The 17739-nt window shown below is 42.5% G+C and overlaps 1 protein-coding gene across 8 annotated transcripts in view; it reads left to right on the forward strand.

The window, feature by feature from the left end:
• HIVEP1 (HIVEP zinc finger 1) overlaps positions 1–17739 on the forward strand; it is a 140724-nt gene that overhangs the window by 96428 nt on the left and 26557 nt on the right. For all 8 annotated transcript variants that reach the window (XM_025890847.2, XM_025890851.2, XM_025890850.2 and 5 more), the window contains 3 exons: positions 5614–11579; positions 14717–14850; positions 15566–15741. In XM_025890847.2, coding sequence (XP_025746632.1) covers positions 5614–11579; positions 14717–14850; positions 15566–15741 — 6276 coding nt within the window. The remainder of the gene's footprint in view (positions 1–5613; positions 11580–14716; positions 14851–15565; positions 15742–17739) is intronic.

Raw genomic sequence — 17739 nt, forward strand, 5'->3', positions numbered from 1 at the left:
TAACAGTTTGTTATAGTTTTAGATGATATTTCTTGCTTGTTTGAATAGCTTTCATGTCTTCTTCCACATGTCTTTCCCTGCTTGGCCCCAGGTGAGCCATTTCATGCATCCCTGCATGGAGTTCAGGCTTTGGTTGCTCTGTGACCTCAACTTCTGATGGGCTCAAGAAAAGTTATGATTTTTGTGCTACCTCTAGCTTTTTCATGTTATTATGGTGGGAACAACATTCTTTTCAAGTGTCTACATCTTGAGGCAGACTCATCTAGCTTTATTTTTTAAAGTAAGGAATAGATGTTGAATTTTATTAAATATCATTCACCCTTATTCAGAATGGCCATGTGAATTTCTAAGTTAGTCTTCCTGATGTGATGAATTATATTAGTCAGTCACCTGATATTAAATCCATCCCTTATTTTTTCTTACTTCAAGAATTTTTTCGTTAGCAAATATTTCTTTGATAACCTATGAAGGGCTGGATACATAAAGATGGATAATAAAGAAAGTGTCTTATAGATTTGTATTCTGATCAAAAGGTAGAGAAAAACAACATGTAAATAGATAAGTAGGGCCCTTTAGATTGTGATCGAGGTGTTCCAGATTGTGATTTAGATTAGGAAGGAAATGAACAGGGTGGGTAGGCAGTAGGGGTAACTACTTAGGTAGGGTAGACAGGAACAGCCTAGAATTAGGCTCTAAAGGTTGAAAATGGTCCAGTTGCTTAAAAGAGTTGAGAGTAGGGAGGGCTTTTCAGGAGCTGGCAAGTACAAATTCCCAGGGGCAGGAAGGAGACGGGCCTGGTGGAAGATCAGAAAGTTCACTGGTGTGGCTGAAACATAGTGACTACGGGGGAAATGTTATGAAGGGAGGTCAAAAAGGTAGTCAGAGCCAGACGGCCATGCCATCTCTTTAGCCAAGTTACATGTTTGAATTACGTGAGGGGGGGGAAGAACGTGGAGATGAACTGAATGAGGCTTCCCGTTGCTTGCTAAGTAAAAGTCGTTCCTACATCTACGCAGTAGCCTCCTGATTACAGACGTTCCTCACAGGTAGTTCAGGTTTGGGTCCAGACCATCGCAGTAAAGCGAGTATCTCAGTAAAGTGAGTCAAGTGAATGTTTTGGTTTCCCAGAGTGTATAAAAGCGATGTTTATGCTCTACTATAGTCTAGTAAGTGTGCAGTAGCATTATGCCTAAAAAAAAAAAACTTAAAGATATACTTAAAAAATACTGTATTGCTAAGGGATGCTAGCCGCCTTCTGTGCTTTCCATGAGCGATCGTCACTGACCACATCTCTACCGTAACAAATATCACAATAACAAAACAGTTGGGAATACTGCGAGAATGACTGAAATGGGACACAGAAACGTGAAGTGGGAAACGCTGCGGGAAAGATGGCACCGATCAACTTCCTTGATGCAGGGTTGCCATAAACCTTCAGTTTGTCAAAAAAGAAAAAAAAGGCACTCTCTGCGAAGTGCAGTAAAATGAAGCCCAATGACACAAGGTGTGCCTGTGTGTCTAGTATAGTTGTTTATCTCATATTAATTTATTTGTTGTGTCTTACATTTTCAGTCTCTCCGCGCTGACTTTTCCTTCCTGTTTATAACCACACCCAGCGCCCCCTTATTCCAAAAGAACCTTCCATGTCCTTTTCTTCCGCTGATACTGACACCCTGCCTCTCTCCTTTCCTTCACAGCCACTTCTCAGAAGGTGTTCTGTGTTTGCAGGCCCTTACTTCATCATGCCCTCCCCACCTCCCTCCTTACCCTTCTGTGAAATGGTTTTTAACCGTAACAATATCCTTCTAATCCCAGTGACCACCCAACCCAGCACCCTCCTGTTTATTCTTCCTTCTCAGAATGGAAGATTTAAAAACACACTATTGGCCATATCTTCCTTCTTGGAGTCTCTAAACCCTGACTTCCTGGGCCCTTCACTGTCACATGTTTTGTTTTGTCTTTCTTATTACCCCTTGTTTCCTCTCATTTCTACTTCACCTTACATAGAGGGATTACCCAAGGTGCTGAGTCAGACTTCTCTGTCTACCGTATATTCTCTCTGGCTTATCATGTATGTCCTTTTACAAAAACAACTCTCTCTGTGTACTCCCAAATCTGTGCCTCTAGCCCAGACTTCTCTCTAGGGAAAGAAAAGAATATGCATCTATATTTAATAGATCATAATTTTCGTATTGCTGTGTAATCTTTGTAATTATTTTAAATGGATGTGTAATGTTAAGTGCCTCTGCTGTAATTAGCCTAACCATTTCTCTGTTGAAAATTTCTAGTCCTGGATTTGCAGCTACACTTTACAATTCTACGCATGTATATCGAGTTTGAGATTTGGTGGGATGGAGAGTGAGTTGCTTTTTTTTCTCCCCCTCTCACAAACCAGCTCAGGCCTCCTAGATAAAGATGGGAAACTCAGCAGAATCTTCGGCAAACCTTTCTTAGGCTTTCTTGCTTTGGATCAGCTGAGAGGCCCACCTTCACTACCTGAGTTCAAGGTAGCAGCATTTTCACCCTTGCATGAACTCCTGAAAGGCCTTGCACATGGTCTCCGTGTCCCCGGTGTCCTTACTCTTTGATGCAGCATGCTCTCTGTTGTTAGAGCACAAATAGTCTTGTGTCCCCAAGACTCTGAAGACCCTGAAGTTTTTCACACTGATGTTTCTCTGAGTAAATCTGAAAAAAGAGATTGACCTTCAACCAAGGCAGGATTTTAAACATACTGTTAGGTTGTAGTTCCTAATACCTACTGTCAGCCTTAGGAATATTTTTTGCCATATTTAGCTGGCAACTCAGATGCTCTCTGGAGCCAGGAGATGTGTTTGTTTTCATTCTATTATTCTCTAGAAGGAATCCTGGAAACGAGCTGATGGTGCTGTTCTACACTCCTTAGTGTTCTTCAAAACATATAGGAGCCCTGATGGTTATCAGGCTTGTGCCTTGGGAGACACAGTGCTGGTGCCTTAGCTACAGAGAACTTGGGAACTGTTTCTCTAACCATTCACGTGTCCCCGGTCATGTGGCCTTTGTGATCTTTCTAGGCTGTTCCAACCACCTACCTGATGGAGAACTGGCTTTTTAATGAAGCCCATCAGATCAAAGCTTCCACCAGTGGCCATGCTGCCAGTTTTGGTCTGTCCCCTCAGCATGATTTGTCTGTGTTCATGAATTTCTGTTTGGGTATCCGACCTGGTGAGGCCTCAGAGCTTTTGCCCGATTGTCAGCCATTTCCAGGAGCACACCGACCAGTTGGTTGACTCCATTTTTGAGCCTTTCCCACCCTTTCCCACTCGGACTCTGTGTTATCACTGCGTAAGGAGAGAGGGTTGTGTGCAGCAAGCATTTCCAGGCCCAGTGTTAGTAAAACACCGGCAGCCCTGGAACCATATGGTAGCAGCTATGAACCAGGGTCCACACTTGGGGCAGAAGGTGGGCCTGTGTGCTGGCTGGTGGAGAGTGGGCATGTTATCAAGGCACTGTCCTTCCGCTGCCTTCCACCCCTTGTCCCATGGTCTGTCTTTCTCTCAGATCCTCTAATTCTCAGCTTAGTCTACCATAATAACAAATTGCCTTTAATAAAGTTATTGCAAAGCACACGTGCTGCTGGTAAAAGCTGCCCCCTTCCCACCCTCTGCCCCGACTGTACTTCTGCCTTGAGGCGGTCTGGTCTATGCATCCTCTTAACTCGGTGGCCCACAGTAACTGTATACCAGATGTTGTGGCCATAGGCACACTGTTTGATGATGGTGCTCTCTGCTGTAGATCGGGGGGCCAGGAGAAAATAACTCCTGTCACTCGCCACTGGATCGATTTGAGATTAATCACAATGAAAAAAACTACCCTGGGTGCTTCATTCTTGAAGACCCAAGGGTCTGCCGCTTCATTCTGCTCCACACATCGGTTCCCACAAGGAGGCTTCTATCTGTAATTCCTGGCCAGATGGCTTACCCGTCCGCTCTGCGCGCTCCTGCCCCAAGTCTTGAGAACCAGAGGGGGGAAGGCAACAGTCAGTAGTGAGGCACACAACTTGTTTGAATTCCAGCTCTAGGACGATAGTGCAGTGTTCTTCTCAGATGGGCCTGGTACCCTCCCTCTCTTGACATTCTCTCTGATCCCCCCACCATCCTTTCCCTTCAACAATGACGACAACAAAGTCCTTGGATTTAGATACTGATCCAACATGCAGAGTCATCCCCACCCGGGATGGAATGGGCTTCATCCCTTGAACAAGAAGAAGGAACCCTGTTAAAGGAGACCTGACAAAATCTTAGAAGAGTGACCACAACTCAGAAAAAGACTGTTAGGAACATACTCTCCACCGAAGGGAGGCCAGCAGTCAGGCTAGCTCCAGGCTTTTCCACTTGAGCATCACTGCCAGATAGCAAAGGAGCATGCAGAGTTTTAAAAGAAAGAATCGAGGGGCGCCTGGGTGGCTCAGTCATTAAGCGTCTGCCTTTGGCTCAGGTCATGATCCCGGGGTCCTGGGATTGAGCCCTGAATCAAGCTCCCTGCTCGGTGGGAAGCCTGCTTCTCCCTCTCCCACCCTGCCCTGCTTGTGTTCCCTCTCTCGCTGTGTCTCTCTCTGTCAAATAAATAAATTAAATTAAAAAAAAAAAAAGAATCGATGTATTTAGCACCAAGTAAGTGTTAGAATTCAACTAGAGAAACCAAGCTTAAAAATAACCATGCAAATAGAATGTAAATGTTATACACTTTGACAAAAGAGAGAGAGTTGGTCTTCATCTAAAATTGAAACTTGTAGTTCAGAAAATCTGTTTAAAATATGTTTTTTCAAAGTCTTAAGAGAAATTTTTTAGGAATGTAGTGTCTCTATAAAGAAATATGGATTTACGTGTAGTTTTTCCATTTATTTGCACTTCAGCTTCATTTTAAGTACCAAGTTAAATTTTACTCTTTCTGTTTAAGACATATGTAGGATCGTGTATAGAATCCCTTTAAAACTTGGTGTGGTATTTCTGGGTGTTTTGCCTGTGCGTTGAATTTTCGCATTTTTCTTTGGAGTGCCAAACATTGTTGATTTTTTTTTTTTTTTTTTTTTTTACAAATAACTTGATCTAAAAATAAAAGCTTATTCCAAAACCTATGTAAAACATAACAAAATAAACCCATCTACCAACCAAGCCTCTGGGTGCATAGGTCTTGGATGGGGTTTGGCATGGGCAGATTTTTTAGAAATCTCTTGTGTTTCTGAATGTTCTGACAGTTTGGAACTGCTCCTTCAACAGTTTCTCTTCTCTGTTTTTATATGTGTTTTGACAGCCCGGCAGCTTTCACCTTTCCTATAACCCACCTCCATGCTTTCTCGAAACTGGGAAAAACTACTCACCCCAGATGATGAGTTACAGTTTTTCATTTCCACGCATTTCCTTGGCATGGCTAGTAAGAGGCAGAGAGTACATCATTAGCTTCACTACATTCATCCTGAAAAGGGAAAACCAGTGGGAAACATCTTATAAATGAGTGGATCAAAGCATAAAAACGATTTGCTCAACATCATTTCTTATGATGTATATGTATAAATACGTATATAGTTGGTATATATACCATTTTACAAATTGATATTTTTAATTTTTTTCTTAACAGAAATCTTAGAGGCTGGCATTAAAGCAACTTCAGAGTCACTTAAAGGTGTGAAACGAAAAAAGATTGTAGCTGAGAATCACCTGAAAAAAATACCAAAATCCCCACTGAGGAATCCCCTTCAGGCGAAACATAAACAAAATACAGAAGAGTCCTCTTTTGCTGTTCTTCAGAGTGCTTCAGAGTCTCACAGGAAACAGAATCCTAGTCCCGTAAAAAACGGGAAGCAGTTCATGAAACAAAATGGAGAAACACCTGGGGTAGTTGCCGGGGCCCCTAAATCTGAAGACTCTGTCTCCCCAAAGAAGCCCTTGTTTCTGCAGCATGCATCTGAACTGCGTAGATGGGGATCGGAAGGCTCCGACCCCGCCAAGTTAGACTTCCTGGACGCAACGTGTGACTCTGGTTCTTTGTCAAGTCAAACCAGGACTGACCACAGTGAATGTACCTCCTCCACTCGTAGTCCTACTTCTTCCTCTTACACAAACACCGCATTCGATGTCTTACTGAAAGCAATGGAGCCAGAACTGAGCACCTTGTCACAAAAGGGCTCGTCTTGTGCAGTTAAGATAGAAAAACTGAGACCAAATAAAACTGTACGGCCCCCTTCTCAGTTACACAGCAGCTCAATGGAGGCCCCAGATCAGACTCCACAAGAATTTGTTTCTGAGCCACGGCCTTCTCCTTGTACCTCATTTGCCGTGCACGTATCTGCTGCTCAGAAGAACGGGCAGGTTCCGCTAGTTTCTCATTCACATAATCAGCACGAACACTTTGTTTCCGCACCTGCCCAACAAAATCAGCAGCCTCCAGCATGTTCAGGTTTCACGAGGTCACTGGTGAACCTGCAAAATCAAGAGAATGCCAAACTTGAACAAGTTTATCATATAGCAGTGACGTCATCTGTGGGTCTGACTTCACCTTCCAGTAGAACTCAGGTTACTCCTCAAAACCAGCAAATGGATGCTGCTTCACCGATGTCAGTAAGTCCAGCCCATTCTACACAGTCAGCCCCCCCGCCAATTTACAGTTCAACTCCTGTCGCCTCTGTCGTGAACCACAGCGTGGAGCAAATGTGCAATCTTCTTTTGAAAGATCAGAAGCCCAAAAAACAAGGAAAATATATTTGTGAGTATTGCAATAGAGCTTGTGCAAAGCCTAGCGTGCTTTTAAAGCACATCCGCTCCCATACTGGCGAGCGGCCCTATCCCTGTGTGACCTGTGGATTTTCATTTAAGACTAAAAGCAATCTGTACAAGCACAAAAAATCCCATGCACATACTATCAAACTGGGTCTTGTCTTGCAACCAGATGCTGGTGGTTTGTTCTTGTCACAGGAGTCCCCCAAAGCACTTAGTATCCATTCAGATGTAGAAGACAGTGGGGAGAGCGACGAGGAGGGGGCTGCTGACGAAAGACAGAATGACCCAGCCTCCAGGGACCTGCAGCCTGTGCAAATAATGCAAATGATATCAAATTCTGAAGCTTTACCAAAATCAAGTTCCATTCCCAGCAATCCAGACCACGCGGTGGGTGACTTTTCACTACAGGACAAAGCTTCAGAATCCCAAGCTGTGACGGAGTTACCAAAAGTCGTGGTCCACCCTGTCAGCGTGTCCCCTTTAAGAGTTGACAGCCCAAAGCTTACGGACCCCAAGCCTGAACTGTCTAGTGCACAGAAGCAGAAGGACCTTCAGGGAACCAGTGTCCTGTCGCACTCAGCTTGGGCATCCTCCCTAGAGACTGACGAGAAGTCCCGTCAGAAAGGGGACCTGAGTCAGCCTGAAGGGAAACAAGAACCACACGTAGGAACGGTACATGCCCAGCTACAAAGGCAGCAGGCTACCGACTGCTCCCAAGAGCAACAAGGAAAACTTCTGAGTCCTCGAAGTTTAGGAAGTACAGATTCTGGTTACTTTTCACGTTCTGAAAGTGCTGACCAGACGGCGAGTCCGCCGACTCCCTTTACCAGAACGTTACCCACCATGGAACAAGACTCAAATAAGAGTAACGGGCCCTCTGCACCTCGTATCAGTACACCAGCACCCTCAACCCTGTCAACAAGTGAGAAAGCATTGCTTCTGCCGGGTCAGATGCGCCCACCCTTGGCCACAAAAACACTTGAAGAACGGATATCAAAGCTTATCTCCGACAACGAAGCCTTGGTAGATGATAAGCAACTGGATAGTGTTAAGCCACGGAGAACCTCTCTCTCACGACGAGGAAGTATCGATTCCCCCAAGTCATACATTTTTAAAGATTCTTTTCAGTTTGATTTGAAACCAATGGGACGGAGAACAAGCTCAAGCTCTGATATACCAAAGTCCCCTTTCACCCCTACTGAGAAATCAAAGCAAGTGTTTCTTCTGTCTGTACCTTCCCTTGACTGTTTGCCTATTACAAGAAGTAATTCTATGCCTACCACAGGTTATTCAGCAGTACCTGCGAGCATAATACCTCCCCCTCACCCACTGAGAGGCAGTCAGTCATTTGATGACAAAATTGGCGCTTTCTACGATGATGTCTTTGTGTCGGGACCTAACACTTCTGTGCCCCCCAGTGCGCATCCCCGGACCCTCGTCAGACAGTCAGCAGTCGAAGACTCTTCAGCAAATGAAAATCACCTTCTCGGTCCTGGACAGTCCTTGGATGAGAGCTATCAAGGATGCGGTGCCCCTAGTGATGCCGTATCAGCAAGGAGCAAGTCCTTGGCACCAGGCTCGCATTTAGAGAAAAAGAAGTCCCATCAAGGGCGAGGGACCATGTTTGAGTGTGAAACCTGTAGAAACAGGTATAGGAAACTGGAGAATTTTGAAAACCATAAGAAATTTTACTGTTCGGAGTTGCACGGACCAAAAACAAAGGTAGCTGTGAGAGAACCTGAACACAGCCCCGTGCCTAATAGCACACAGCCTCAGATTCTGCACTACAGAGTTGCTGGTTCCACAGGGGTGTGGGAACAGACGCCCCAGATTAGAAAAAGGAGGAAAATGAAAAGTGTTGGAGATGACGATGAACTTCAGCAAAATGAAAGGGGGGCTTCTCCAAAAAGCTCCGAAGGCCTTCCGTTTCAGAATTCTCTGGGCCCCACTTCCACTCTGTCTAAGCATAATATGGCAATAACAAGTGACCAGCAGCATAGAAATATACAGTTGCAAACCCCCCAAATCCAATTGGTTGCCAGAGGCCCTGACCAGACCATGGATCCAAAGCCATCCGCCATCACGGAGACACACCTAAGTTCAGCTGCCCAGGACAAGACAGAGTTGAAGAGGCATGGAACTGGAATCTCAGTCATTCAGCATACAAACTCACTGAGCAGACCCAATTCATTTGACAAGCTTGAGTCTTTTGAAAGAGGTTCCCCAGTTTCCTTCCAGGAGCTGAATAGAACAGTGAAGCCCGGGCCTCCGAAAGTAATAGGAATTTCCCCAGAGGAAGGCCATCCTCCTCAGACTACATCTCACCTTCAGCAGCCTGTGCTATCATCAGATGCTCTGAGAGGAGAACTTCAGGACAGTTTGAGAAAGAGTTCAAATGAACGACATGTGTTAGGACAGCCCTCCCGACTAGTCCGGCAGCACAACATCCAAGTCCCTGAAATTCTGGTCACAGAAGAGCCAGATCGGGACCTTGAAGCCCAAGGCTACGATCAGGAAAAATCAGAGAAGTTCAGCTGGCCTCAGCGTAGTGAAACCTTGTCAAAGTTACCAACGGAGAAACTGCCACCCAAAAAGAAGAGGCTCCGTCTTGCCGAGATGGAACATTCTTCAACAGAATCAAGTTTTGACTCCACTGTGTCCAGGAGTCTAAGTAGGGAGAGTAGTTTATCCCACACTTCCAGTTTCTCTGCTTCATTAGACGTAGAGGATATTTCTAAAACTGAGGCTTCCCCCAAAATCGATTTTCTAAACAGAGCAGAGTTCCTCATGATTCCAGCTGGTGCAAATACCCTTAATGTTCCTGGAACTCACCGGGAAATGAGGCGTGCTGCCTCAGAACAGATTAGCTGCATGCAAACATCCATGGAGGTCTCTGATTTCAGAAGTAAATCATTTGACTGTGGAAGTATAACTCCACCTCAGACAACACCACCTGTTGAATTGCAGCCCCTGACGTCCCCTTCTGGCATGGGGGTCACTGGGCACATACCTCTCTTAGAAAGAAGGAGAGGTCCACTGATGCGGCAGATATCTTTAAACATAGCTCCAGACAGTCATGTGTCTGCAGTGAACCCACCCTCTTTCCAAACAATTGCTCTTCCCAGTGTGAACGCTGCACCGTTTCAGGGCCCTCAGCTCACTAATGCATCTTTAGCTGAGTTTCCTGCAAACACTTTGCACTCCCAGGCTCAAGTTAAGGATCAGCGAACAGAAACTCTGAGTTCCACCTCTACTAACATCTTTCCTGTTCACCAGCTTTTTGGTATCAATTTGTTAAATCACATCCACGCCCCCCTTAGCCACCAAAACACACAGATGTCTCTACAAGTGTCTACACAGAGTGTCAAACCAGATGCAAGTCCCAGTTTATGTGTATCTTCTAAAAGTAAAGATTGCTTCGCCCCAAAGTACCAACTTCATTGTCAGGTTTTCACTTCAAGCCAGTCTTGCTCTTCCAGTCCTGTACTTTCTTTGCCAAAGCAAGTTCTTTCAGATCCAGTTGGAGTTGACCATCGTGGGACTTCATTAGCGTTACCAACCAAATTAATGGATGCCATGCCTAATTCATGTGTCCCGCCCCCATTGAAGCTCGGGCCCCTCGGTGGTCAGGCGCAGAAGGTGCCCACATCGTTCGCGTTGCCCGTGCATCTGCAGAGTAACGTTCCAGGATACTGTTTTGCCACTGTCACACCTCTGCCACAGATCCTGGTGACCCAAGATCTCTCCAACCAGCCAATTTGCCAGGCTAATCGTAGCATGGTGCCAATCAGCGAAGAACAAAATTCCATGCCAAAATTGCAAAAAAATCACCAGAATGCTTTGCCAAACCCAGAGAAGGAACTCGTTTGTGAAAATGCTTTTTCAGAGATGGGCCAGAATTTTTCTCCATCAGATTCCCTGTCCATAACCCAGAAAATGTCTGTGGGTAGACTTTCCCCCCAGCAAGAATCTTCAGCTTCAAGTAAAAGGATGCTTTCCCCAGCAAATAGTTTAGACATTGCCATGGAAAAGCACCAGAAGCGAGCTAAAGATGAGAATGGGGCTGTTTGTATGACAGAGATTAGACCCTTTGAGCCATTGAGTCCAAGGCCTAGTGAAGGTAATAAACAGAAGAAACCCGTTTTAGTGAGGCAGGTTTGTACTACAGAGCCTCTTGAGGGTGTGCTATTGGAACAGGATATTTTTTCTCCACCTGAAATGAGTAGTGAGGCTATTAATTTGACAGATGTTTTACCAGCTGATAAGTTGTCATCTGAACACTCTAAGTCTTTAGCTACAGAACCTAGAAGTGAACTACAAGAATTTGAAAAGATCAAGTCCTCCACATCGCTCACTCTTACAGTGAGAAATTCACCTGTCCCTGCAGAAAACATTCACATTTCCCCTTTGGAACGTGTAGACAATAGCCAAGAAAGGAAGTCTCCAGGGGTTAAAACTCAAGGTGACAAAGAGAGCATCACAGAGCGAAGTCAAGGTACGACCAGCACACTTTTAGTGTCTGACTCGGGAGAGACACAGCAGCTGCCTTTCCCCAGCCTGAAGACCTCAACCAGCTTTACATGGTGTTACCTACTGAGGCAGAAGGCATTGCATTTGCCTCAGAATGACCAGAAAACTTCAGCCTACACCGATTGGACAGTTAGTGCCAGTAATCCAAACCCACTTGGTTTGCCTACAAAAGTTGCTCTTTCTCTCCTTAACTCAAAACAGAAGACCGGAAAATCACTATATTGTCAAGCAATAACTACCCATTCCAAATCAGATTTATTGGTCTATTCGAGCAAGTGGAAAAGCAACTTAAGCAAGGTACTTGACATATCATTTATCTTCAGAAATAGTTTGTGCAATGTCTTCATGCTTTTAAATGTTTTAATTGGAAGTTGTATCTTAAATCTTAATTTTGAATGACAAATTGTGCTCTGTAAGTATAAAGTTATCTGAAAGAAAGGATGATAAGTTTACCCTGGAAGTTATGCTGATAAGGGTCACATGGAATCCTTTGGTGATTTTATCTTGAAACGTTTTGAAAATAACTTGCCCTGGAGCTGAATATTTAAGTCCTTACATAATGGTACAGAGAATCATGGTTTTACTTTCACCTTTCTCTTATACTAAGTGAGAGGAGATTATGTTTATGCTTTGTCCCTGCTAAGTGCAGGGGAACAGAGGTGTGACTTATCAAAGAGTGTTCTATTTCGTCTTGAAATACAAGCAGAGAGCCTTTCATACTTGTCCTCTGTGCGCCTGACTCCTCTCCCCTCACCATGCCAGTCTCAACTCCCGCCCAGTGTTGGAATCATCTTAGTACTAGAGAGAAGAGTCACAGAATAGCTGACTCAGACACTGGATAATTAAGTTGATTTGGTCAAGACGTAGAGTAAGGTCCTAAAACTGTAACTTTGGGTTATTTGTGGGATCCGCTTTAGTAGAGTTCTGGCTTTATAAAATGGGAAAAATCATTGAAATGAGAATAAATAGATATAGGGATCATGTTGGACTCTGGCCAATCAGAATTAGAGATTAAGTCCTTGACCTGCACAGATTCACAAGCATATAATACAGGTTCCTAGACATATATGCTTATCAATAAGGAAATACTTCAGTATCACAGTTATAATGGAGGTATATGCAGTTTTAAGAAGGAAGTCTCTAACTTTGCCAGTAGGTTGAGGAGGTATGGATACAGGGAAGCTATTCCAAAAGTGGAGATACTTTAGCTGAGTCTTTAAAAAAAAAAAAAAAAAAGAAAAAGTAGGAATTTTTTTTTTCAGGTAAAAAGAATGAGAAATTTTAATAGTCTGCTGAAATGATATGGAAGTGAGAAAGAACTTGGTTTGTTTTAAAGAACCCTGAGGAGTCTGCCATGGCTAGAAGGTGTAAGTTTGAAACACTGATGTGCCTTCAAGTTGGAAATACAGGAAAAAACCAAAGAATTTGCGTGGTGGTAGAGAGAGATTGATCATTTTTCAGCGAAGGAGGGTGCATCCAAACCATTCAGAATTTACTTTTTAAATGCCCAGACTTTACTCTAAACCAACTAAATCATAATCTTGGAAGATGAGACCTGATTATGAGAATTTAAACAGAGCTTCATGAATGTTCCTGTGCCTGTAGAAAAGTGACTATCCTTCAGTACCAAGTGCCTTGGTAGAAATGCCTCTGGAAATGTGTATCTAAATTTGGAGCTAGGCAAGGACTCCCGGTGGAAGGTGTCGGAATTCCTTGGTGCGTTGGTGTAATTCATGAGTTTGCTCAGAAAGGGTGGAAGGAAAAAAGGGCTCAGGATGGATTTGGGGATCACTACTACTTAAAGGGTTGAATGGATAAAGAAAGCCCACCCAGGAAACCGAAAGAGGTTGTTCAGAGAGGAAAGAGGAGGACTAGGAGAAAGTGGGATCACATAGATAAAGGAGGAAATTTCAAGGAAAATTAGGCAGATGGAGAGGTCAAATAAAGGTCACATAAAGATGAAGATGAACATGGTTCCTGAACTGAGCGGTTCTAATATCTCTAGTGACTTGGGTTGTATGGGCAGGTGGTTGTGGAGGACTGGGTGCTGGTGTTAACTCGCAACCCAGATGGTAATGTAAATGGACAGGTGTTCCTAAGAGAAACAAGGTTATCAGCAATATAAACAGCACAGGTGTTTCCCTAAGGAAGGGATAAGGATTTTTGGGTGTTTACCTCATTGGTAACTGGTGACTAGAAGCCAGATTTGATAGTAAGAAAGTGAGCAAAAGGTAAATGGGAATTAGGTGTTGAAAAGAAGGTGAAAAGTAGAATTGGTGTTAACAGTATAAAGTCAAGGAAAGGTATGTGTATGCATCCAGATTGTGGGGAAACCCGATGTGTTTGCCGGGAAAAGAAGAGCCCGATGCATTTTTTTGCCAGTCAGGGTCCGTGCCATTACCTCCTCGCACTACCTTTCTGAGACCCTGAGCCAGCAGCTTTGCTTTAGTCCTGGCCTTGAGAGGACAGGGGCTCCCCGGGGTGCTCTTTCTGAGGTTGCGCGGGCCCTCGGTCCGTGGTGCAGGCTCGCTCATTGCTTGCTGGTAATAAGTCAGGTCACTACAGAGCTGTCTGCTTGAGGATGTGGTTTGTAAAGAGGGCCCTTGCTCAGAAGAGTCGTGCCTCAAGTTGGATTTGGCCAGAGGATGGGAGTTTGAGCCTTGGCTGTCAAGCTTGACCTTGGACAAGCGACTTCACCCTGAGAGTGGCTTTCTTCACTGGGTCTAACCCCTGTGCTGCCCGCCTCACAGGATGTGTGAGAATGGCAGGGGCTGAGAAGGGGGTCGCTGTGGAATCCTAAGGTGCTGTTGCTATGAAGTTTCCATAGGAAATGCACATACTGTTTATCATTTTGATGTTCGTTACCTTTTCCTAGAGACATAATTATTATCAGGCCACAGCCTGACTTCTGACCTGCCTGCCTCTCACAGTTATCAGCATTCGGGAACCTTTGAGAAGATACAGAGAGGAAGCATAATTATGGCTTCAAATGGTAGAAGGGGAGATTCTTGAGAAATGGGGCTTCTGCTTGACAGAATGCAGTTACAGTGCATTCCAGCGAAGGGGGTGTAGTCCTGTTTCTCAGGAGTATGAGACACAGTGTTATACCAAAAAGGGGACCGGGCTCCTTCCCATCTTCAAAGAATAAAGCTCTTTAAGAAATGAAGTGTAGTGTGAGCGGTTGGTCAGTGGATTGTGGTGGGATTTTAAAACAGCATACGATTCGGCAGGTTGCTGTGGGCAAACAGAGAGACTAAAGCTGAGGGAGGGGAAAGATCAAATGACCTGTAAACATGTTATTTCCTCGAAATGCATTCCATTAAGTTAACTACATGTATGGTTCTCTGCCATGTTTTAATTTCCAAGTGAAACATTAGCATGTTTGTGTTTTCAGTTTTATTAAATTAGTTTCTCTTTTTTTTTTTCCCTTTCAGAGAGCATTAGGTAATCAAAAGTCCACAGTAGTTGAATTCAGCAATAAAGATGCCTCTGAAATTAACAGTGAGCAAGATAAAGAAAATTCCTTAATCAAAAGTGAACCAAGAAGAATTAAAATATTTGATGGAGGGCAAGTACAAATTTTACTTTTTAAATGTACATTTAAACATACTTTTTAAATGTACATTTGCTTTCATGTGAATGAAGACTTACCAGTGCCAATTTTATATAAATGTTGCAAGGTTTCTCAGCTTATTAACAGAATCTTCATGGCAAAATATATGTTAGATTGTCATGTTAAATAATTCCATTTGATCAAGAAAATATTTAGGAAACATTGTAGGTCCTAGGAGGCAGCAAAGAACTGTTTTCAGAGTAAACTCTGGGTTTCACGTCGATTTACAATAAGGAGTGCCTCAGGAAATCTGTTGTCAGATGAATTCACTGCCTTTTTGATGCCTTTGTGTATTTGGTAATGAGAAAAACACATTGTAAAAGCTGATTGTAGTTCTGGCGAAGCCAGGAAATATTTCAGTACTTAGAGTTGTTGTCATTGAATTTAATAATAAAGAAAACTTTTGCACCAGTGGTTTAGAAGGAGGGAGTGCTATGCTAAAATTAAACCTAGTATCGAATAAGGTTGCTTGATTAGAATTAGGTATTAGCATATTAAGTGTTGATGCGAAAACCTGGACTATTCTGTTACTTATATGTGCATAAAATTTGTATTGATTGAGTATAAAAATTGTGACTTGCTTTATTTTGTAAGTTGAATTCTAATCATCAATATTTTCTCAAAGACATAGTATCCAATCTTCCTATTTATTTTTTTTTCTTTAAATTAGATATAAATCAAATGAAGAGTATGTATATGTCCGAGGCAGGGGAAGAGGAAAGTACATATGTGAAGAATGTGGAATACGTTGTAAGAAACCTAGTATGTTAAAGAAACACATACGGACCCATACAGATGTCCGCCCCTACCACTGCACTTACTGTAACTTCTCCTTTAAGACGAAAGGTATGAGATGACATTACTTCATGGTCCTTTTTATACACATTGAGCCCCAGCTTTACATACTCTTTGACCAAGGATGCAGCAGCTTGAATTGACTAATATAAATACATCTTGTCAACATGGTAGTCTTATTTCTTTATCTGTCTCTAGACCTCTGAGGGAAAAAAAGTTTTCTTAATTATACACTTTTACAATATATATAATAAATATGACATTTTAAAAGGAGAAACTGCCCTTTTTTATTTTACTCCCCAAGTTAGAGTTTGAATAACATGATGACTAATACATTTCAAGAATATTTTGGGGCCAAAGAAGAGAGAAATTTTCATGATTACAAGTAAACCGAAAAAAATTGAAGAAAATTTTTAAATAATAACTATAGTAAACTTATAATGATTGTGTTCATGTTTTATTATCTAATTTTAGGCATGAATAGCCATTTCTCTTTTTTCCATGATGCTTTTTGTTTTTCATCCAAATTCTATTGACTTTCAGCTTCACAAAATTTCTGTTGTACTATTTAATGTGCACCTAACTCCGAACTAGTCATTAAAGTTACATTTAGTACTCTTTGTACTCCTTATATGTTTTTATTTAAATTGTAAGTCTTTATTATAGTTAAGGTAATTTTGCCCTCTTCAGATTCCCTGCTACATATCATGAGTATAAAATAATATACTTATAAAATAATGCTCACTTTCTCCATTAGGCTCCTTGCTCGTGATCATTATATAAAAATATGTTACTTGAGACTTTAGTTTCCCATACCACCCTTTAAAAACTAAGAATCTCTCTAAAACAAAACAATGTAATCATAATATTACCTGCCTGAAAGCGCAACATCTGTAAAAAGATAATCATTTTTTTTACAGAAACTTATTTTTTCCCTTTTGAGTGAACATTCACCTTTTTTCTGATTATATAGGCAGTCTTTAGGGTTTTTGTTTTAAAGATTGATCAACTATTTAGCAAAATTTATTTCATTTTTTGGCTAGTATTTATTGATATTTAAAGAGAATTATAATAGGTAGCAGCTAAACAGCTTCAAATTCACTCTCTTTACAAGCCAGTAGGCCCCTAAGCCAGAATGATAGAAATAACAGCAACGGGACTGTTCTTCAGCTAGCTTTGAATGTTACTGAAGAGTTTCAAGACATCATGAGTGATTGGGAGGTTCACGGTCTATAGTCCTTTCATTGGGATGTGGATTCTCCTCCTGGAAATGGAGGGTGGGTTTCAGGATGCCCCTCCTGGCCTTGTGTGCAGGCCGTGATAAGAGAAAGTGCTTTGATCTCTTCACCCAATTTATTATTGCCCTTTCACTGGTTTTGATCCTGTGATTAAGAAACATCAGTTACTTTCCAACATGAGACCAGGAGACCGGAAAGAGGCCAGTGTTACTAATAAAAGATTACCAAGTACAGAACAGTTTTGCTAAATAATAGAGGCTTAAGGTATAATGTGAAATGGCTATTTCTCAACAGAAGGAGGAAAAGGAATCAGAATATTCAAAAAAAACTATTTTCATAAAATAAGGGCCATAGAGGGAGGAACACTTAAGATGTGGAAAACTAAATGAAACTGCAGAGACTTCTTGGCAAAGAAAAATACTCTGAATCACCAAATAGTAATCTTAGTGAAATAACTCAACACGGCGTTATGTCATGTTTTAGATGAATGTTTCTTAAAAGGCTGACAGGGCATAACGACCCCCGAAGGGTGAGCGTCCAGTCTTTTCAGTGTTCATGTCCTCTGCCCCTCTGATATGCTGCTTATCTGAATTTACATTAAATGTTTTGTTTTGTCAGCTAATTCTTTGGAATTACACAATAAATACGCATTTGAAGAAAGCTATCCTCACTAAGGAGACTGGTGAAGAAAATGCTAGAAATTCAGTCTTTTCCTCTTCCCAGCATGACAGTTCTTTATTTTACGGGTCAGCTTCCTTGCAGAAGGCTGCCTTCTATGACTATCTGTAAGACAGATTCCATAGTATCTTCT

This window comes from Callorhinus ursinus, unplaced genomic scaffold (genome assembly GCF_003265705.2).
Source record: "Callorhinus ursinus isolate GAN/ISIS: 27379988/994484 unplaced genomic scaffold, GSC_fseal_2.0 scaffold26, whole genome shotgun sequence".
Taxonomy (NCBI): Eukaryota; Metazoa; Chordata; class Mammalia; order Carnivora; family Otariidae; genus Callorhinus; species Callorhinus ursinus.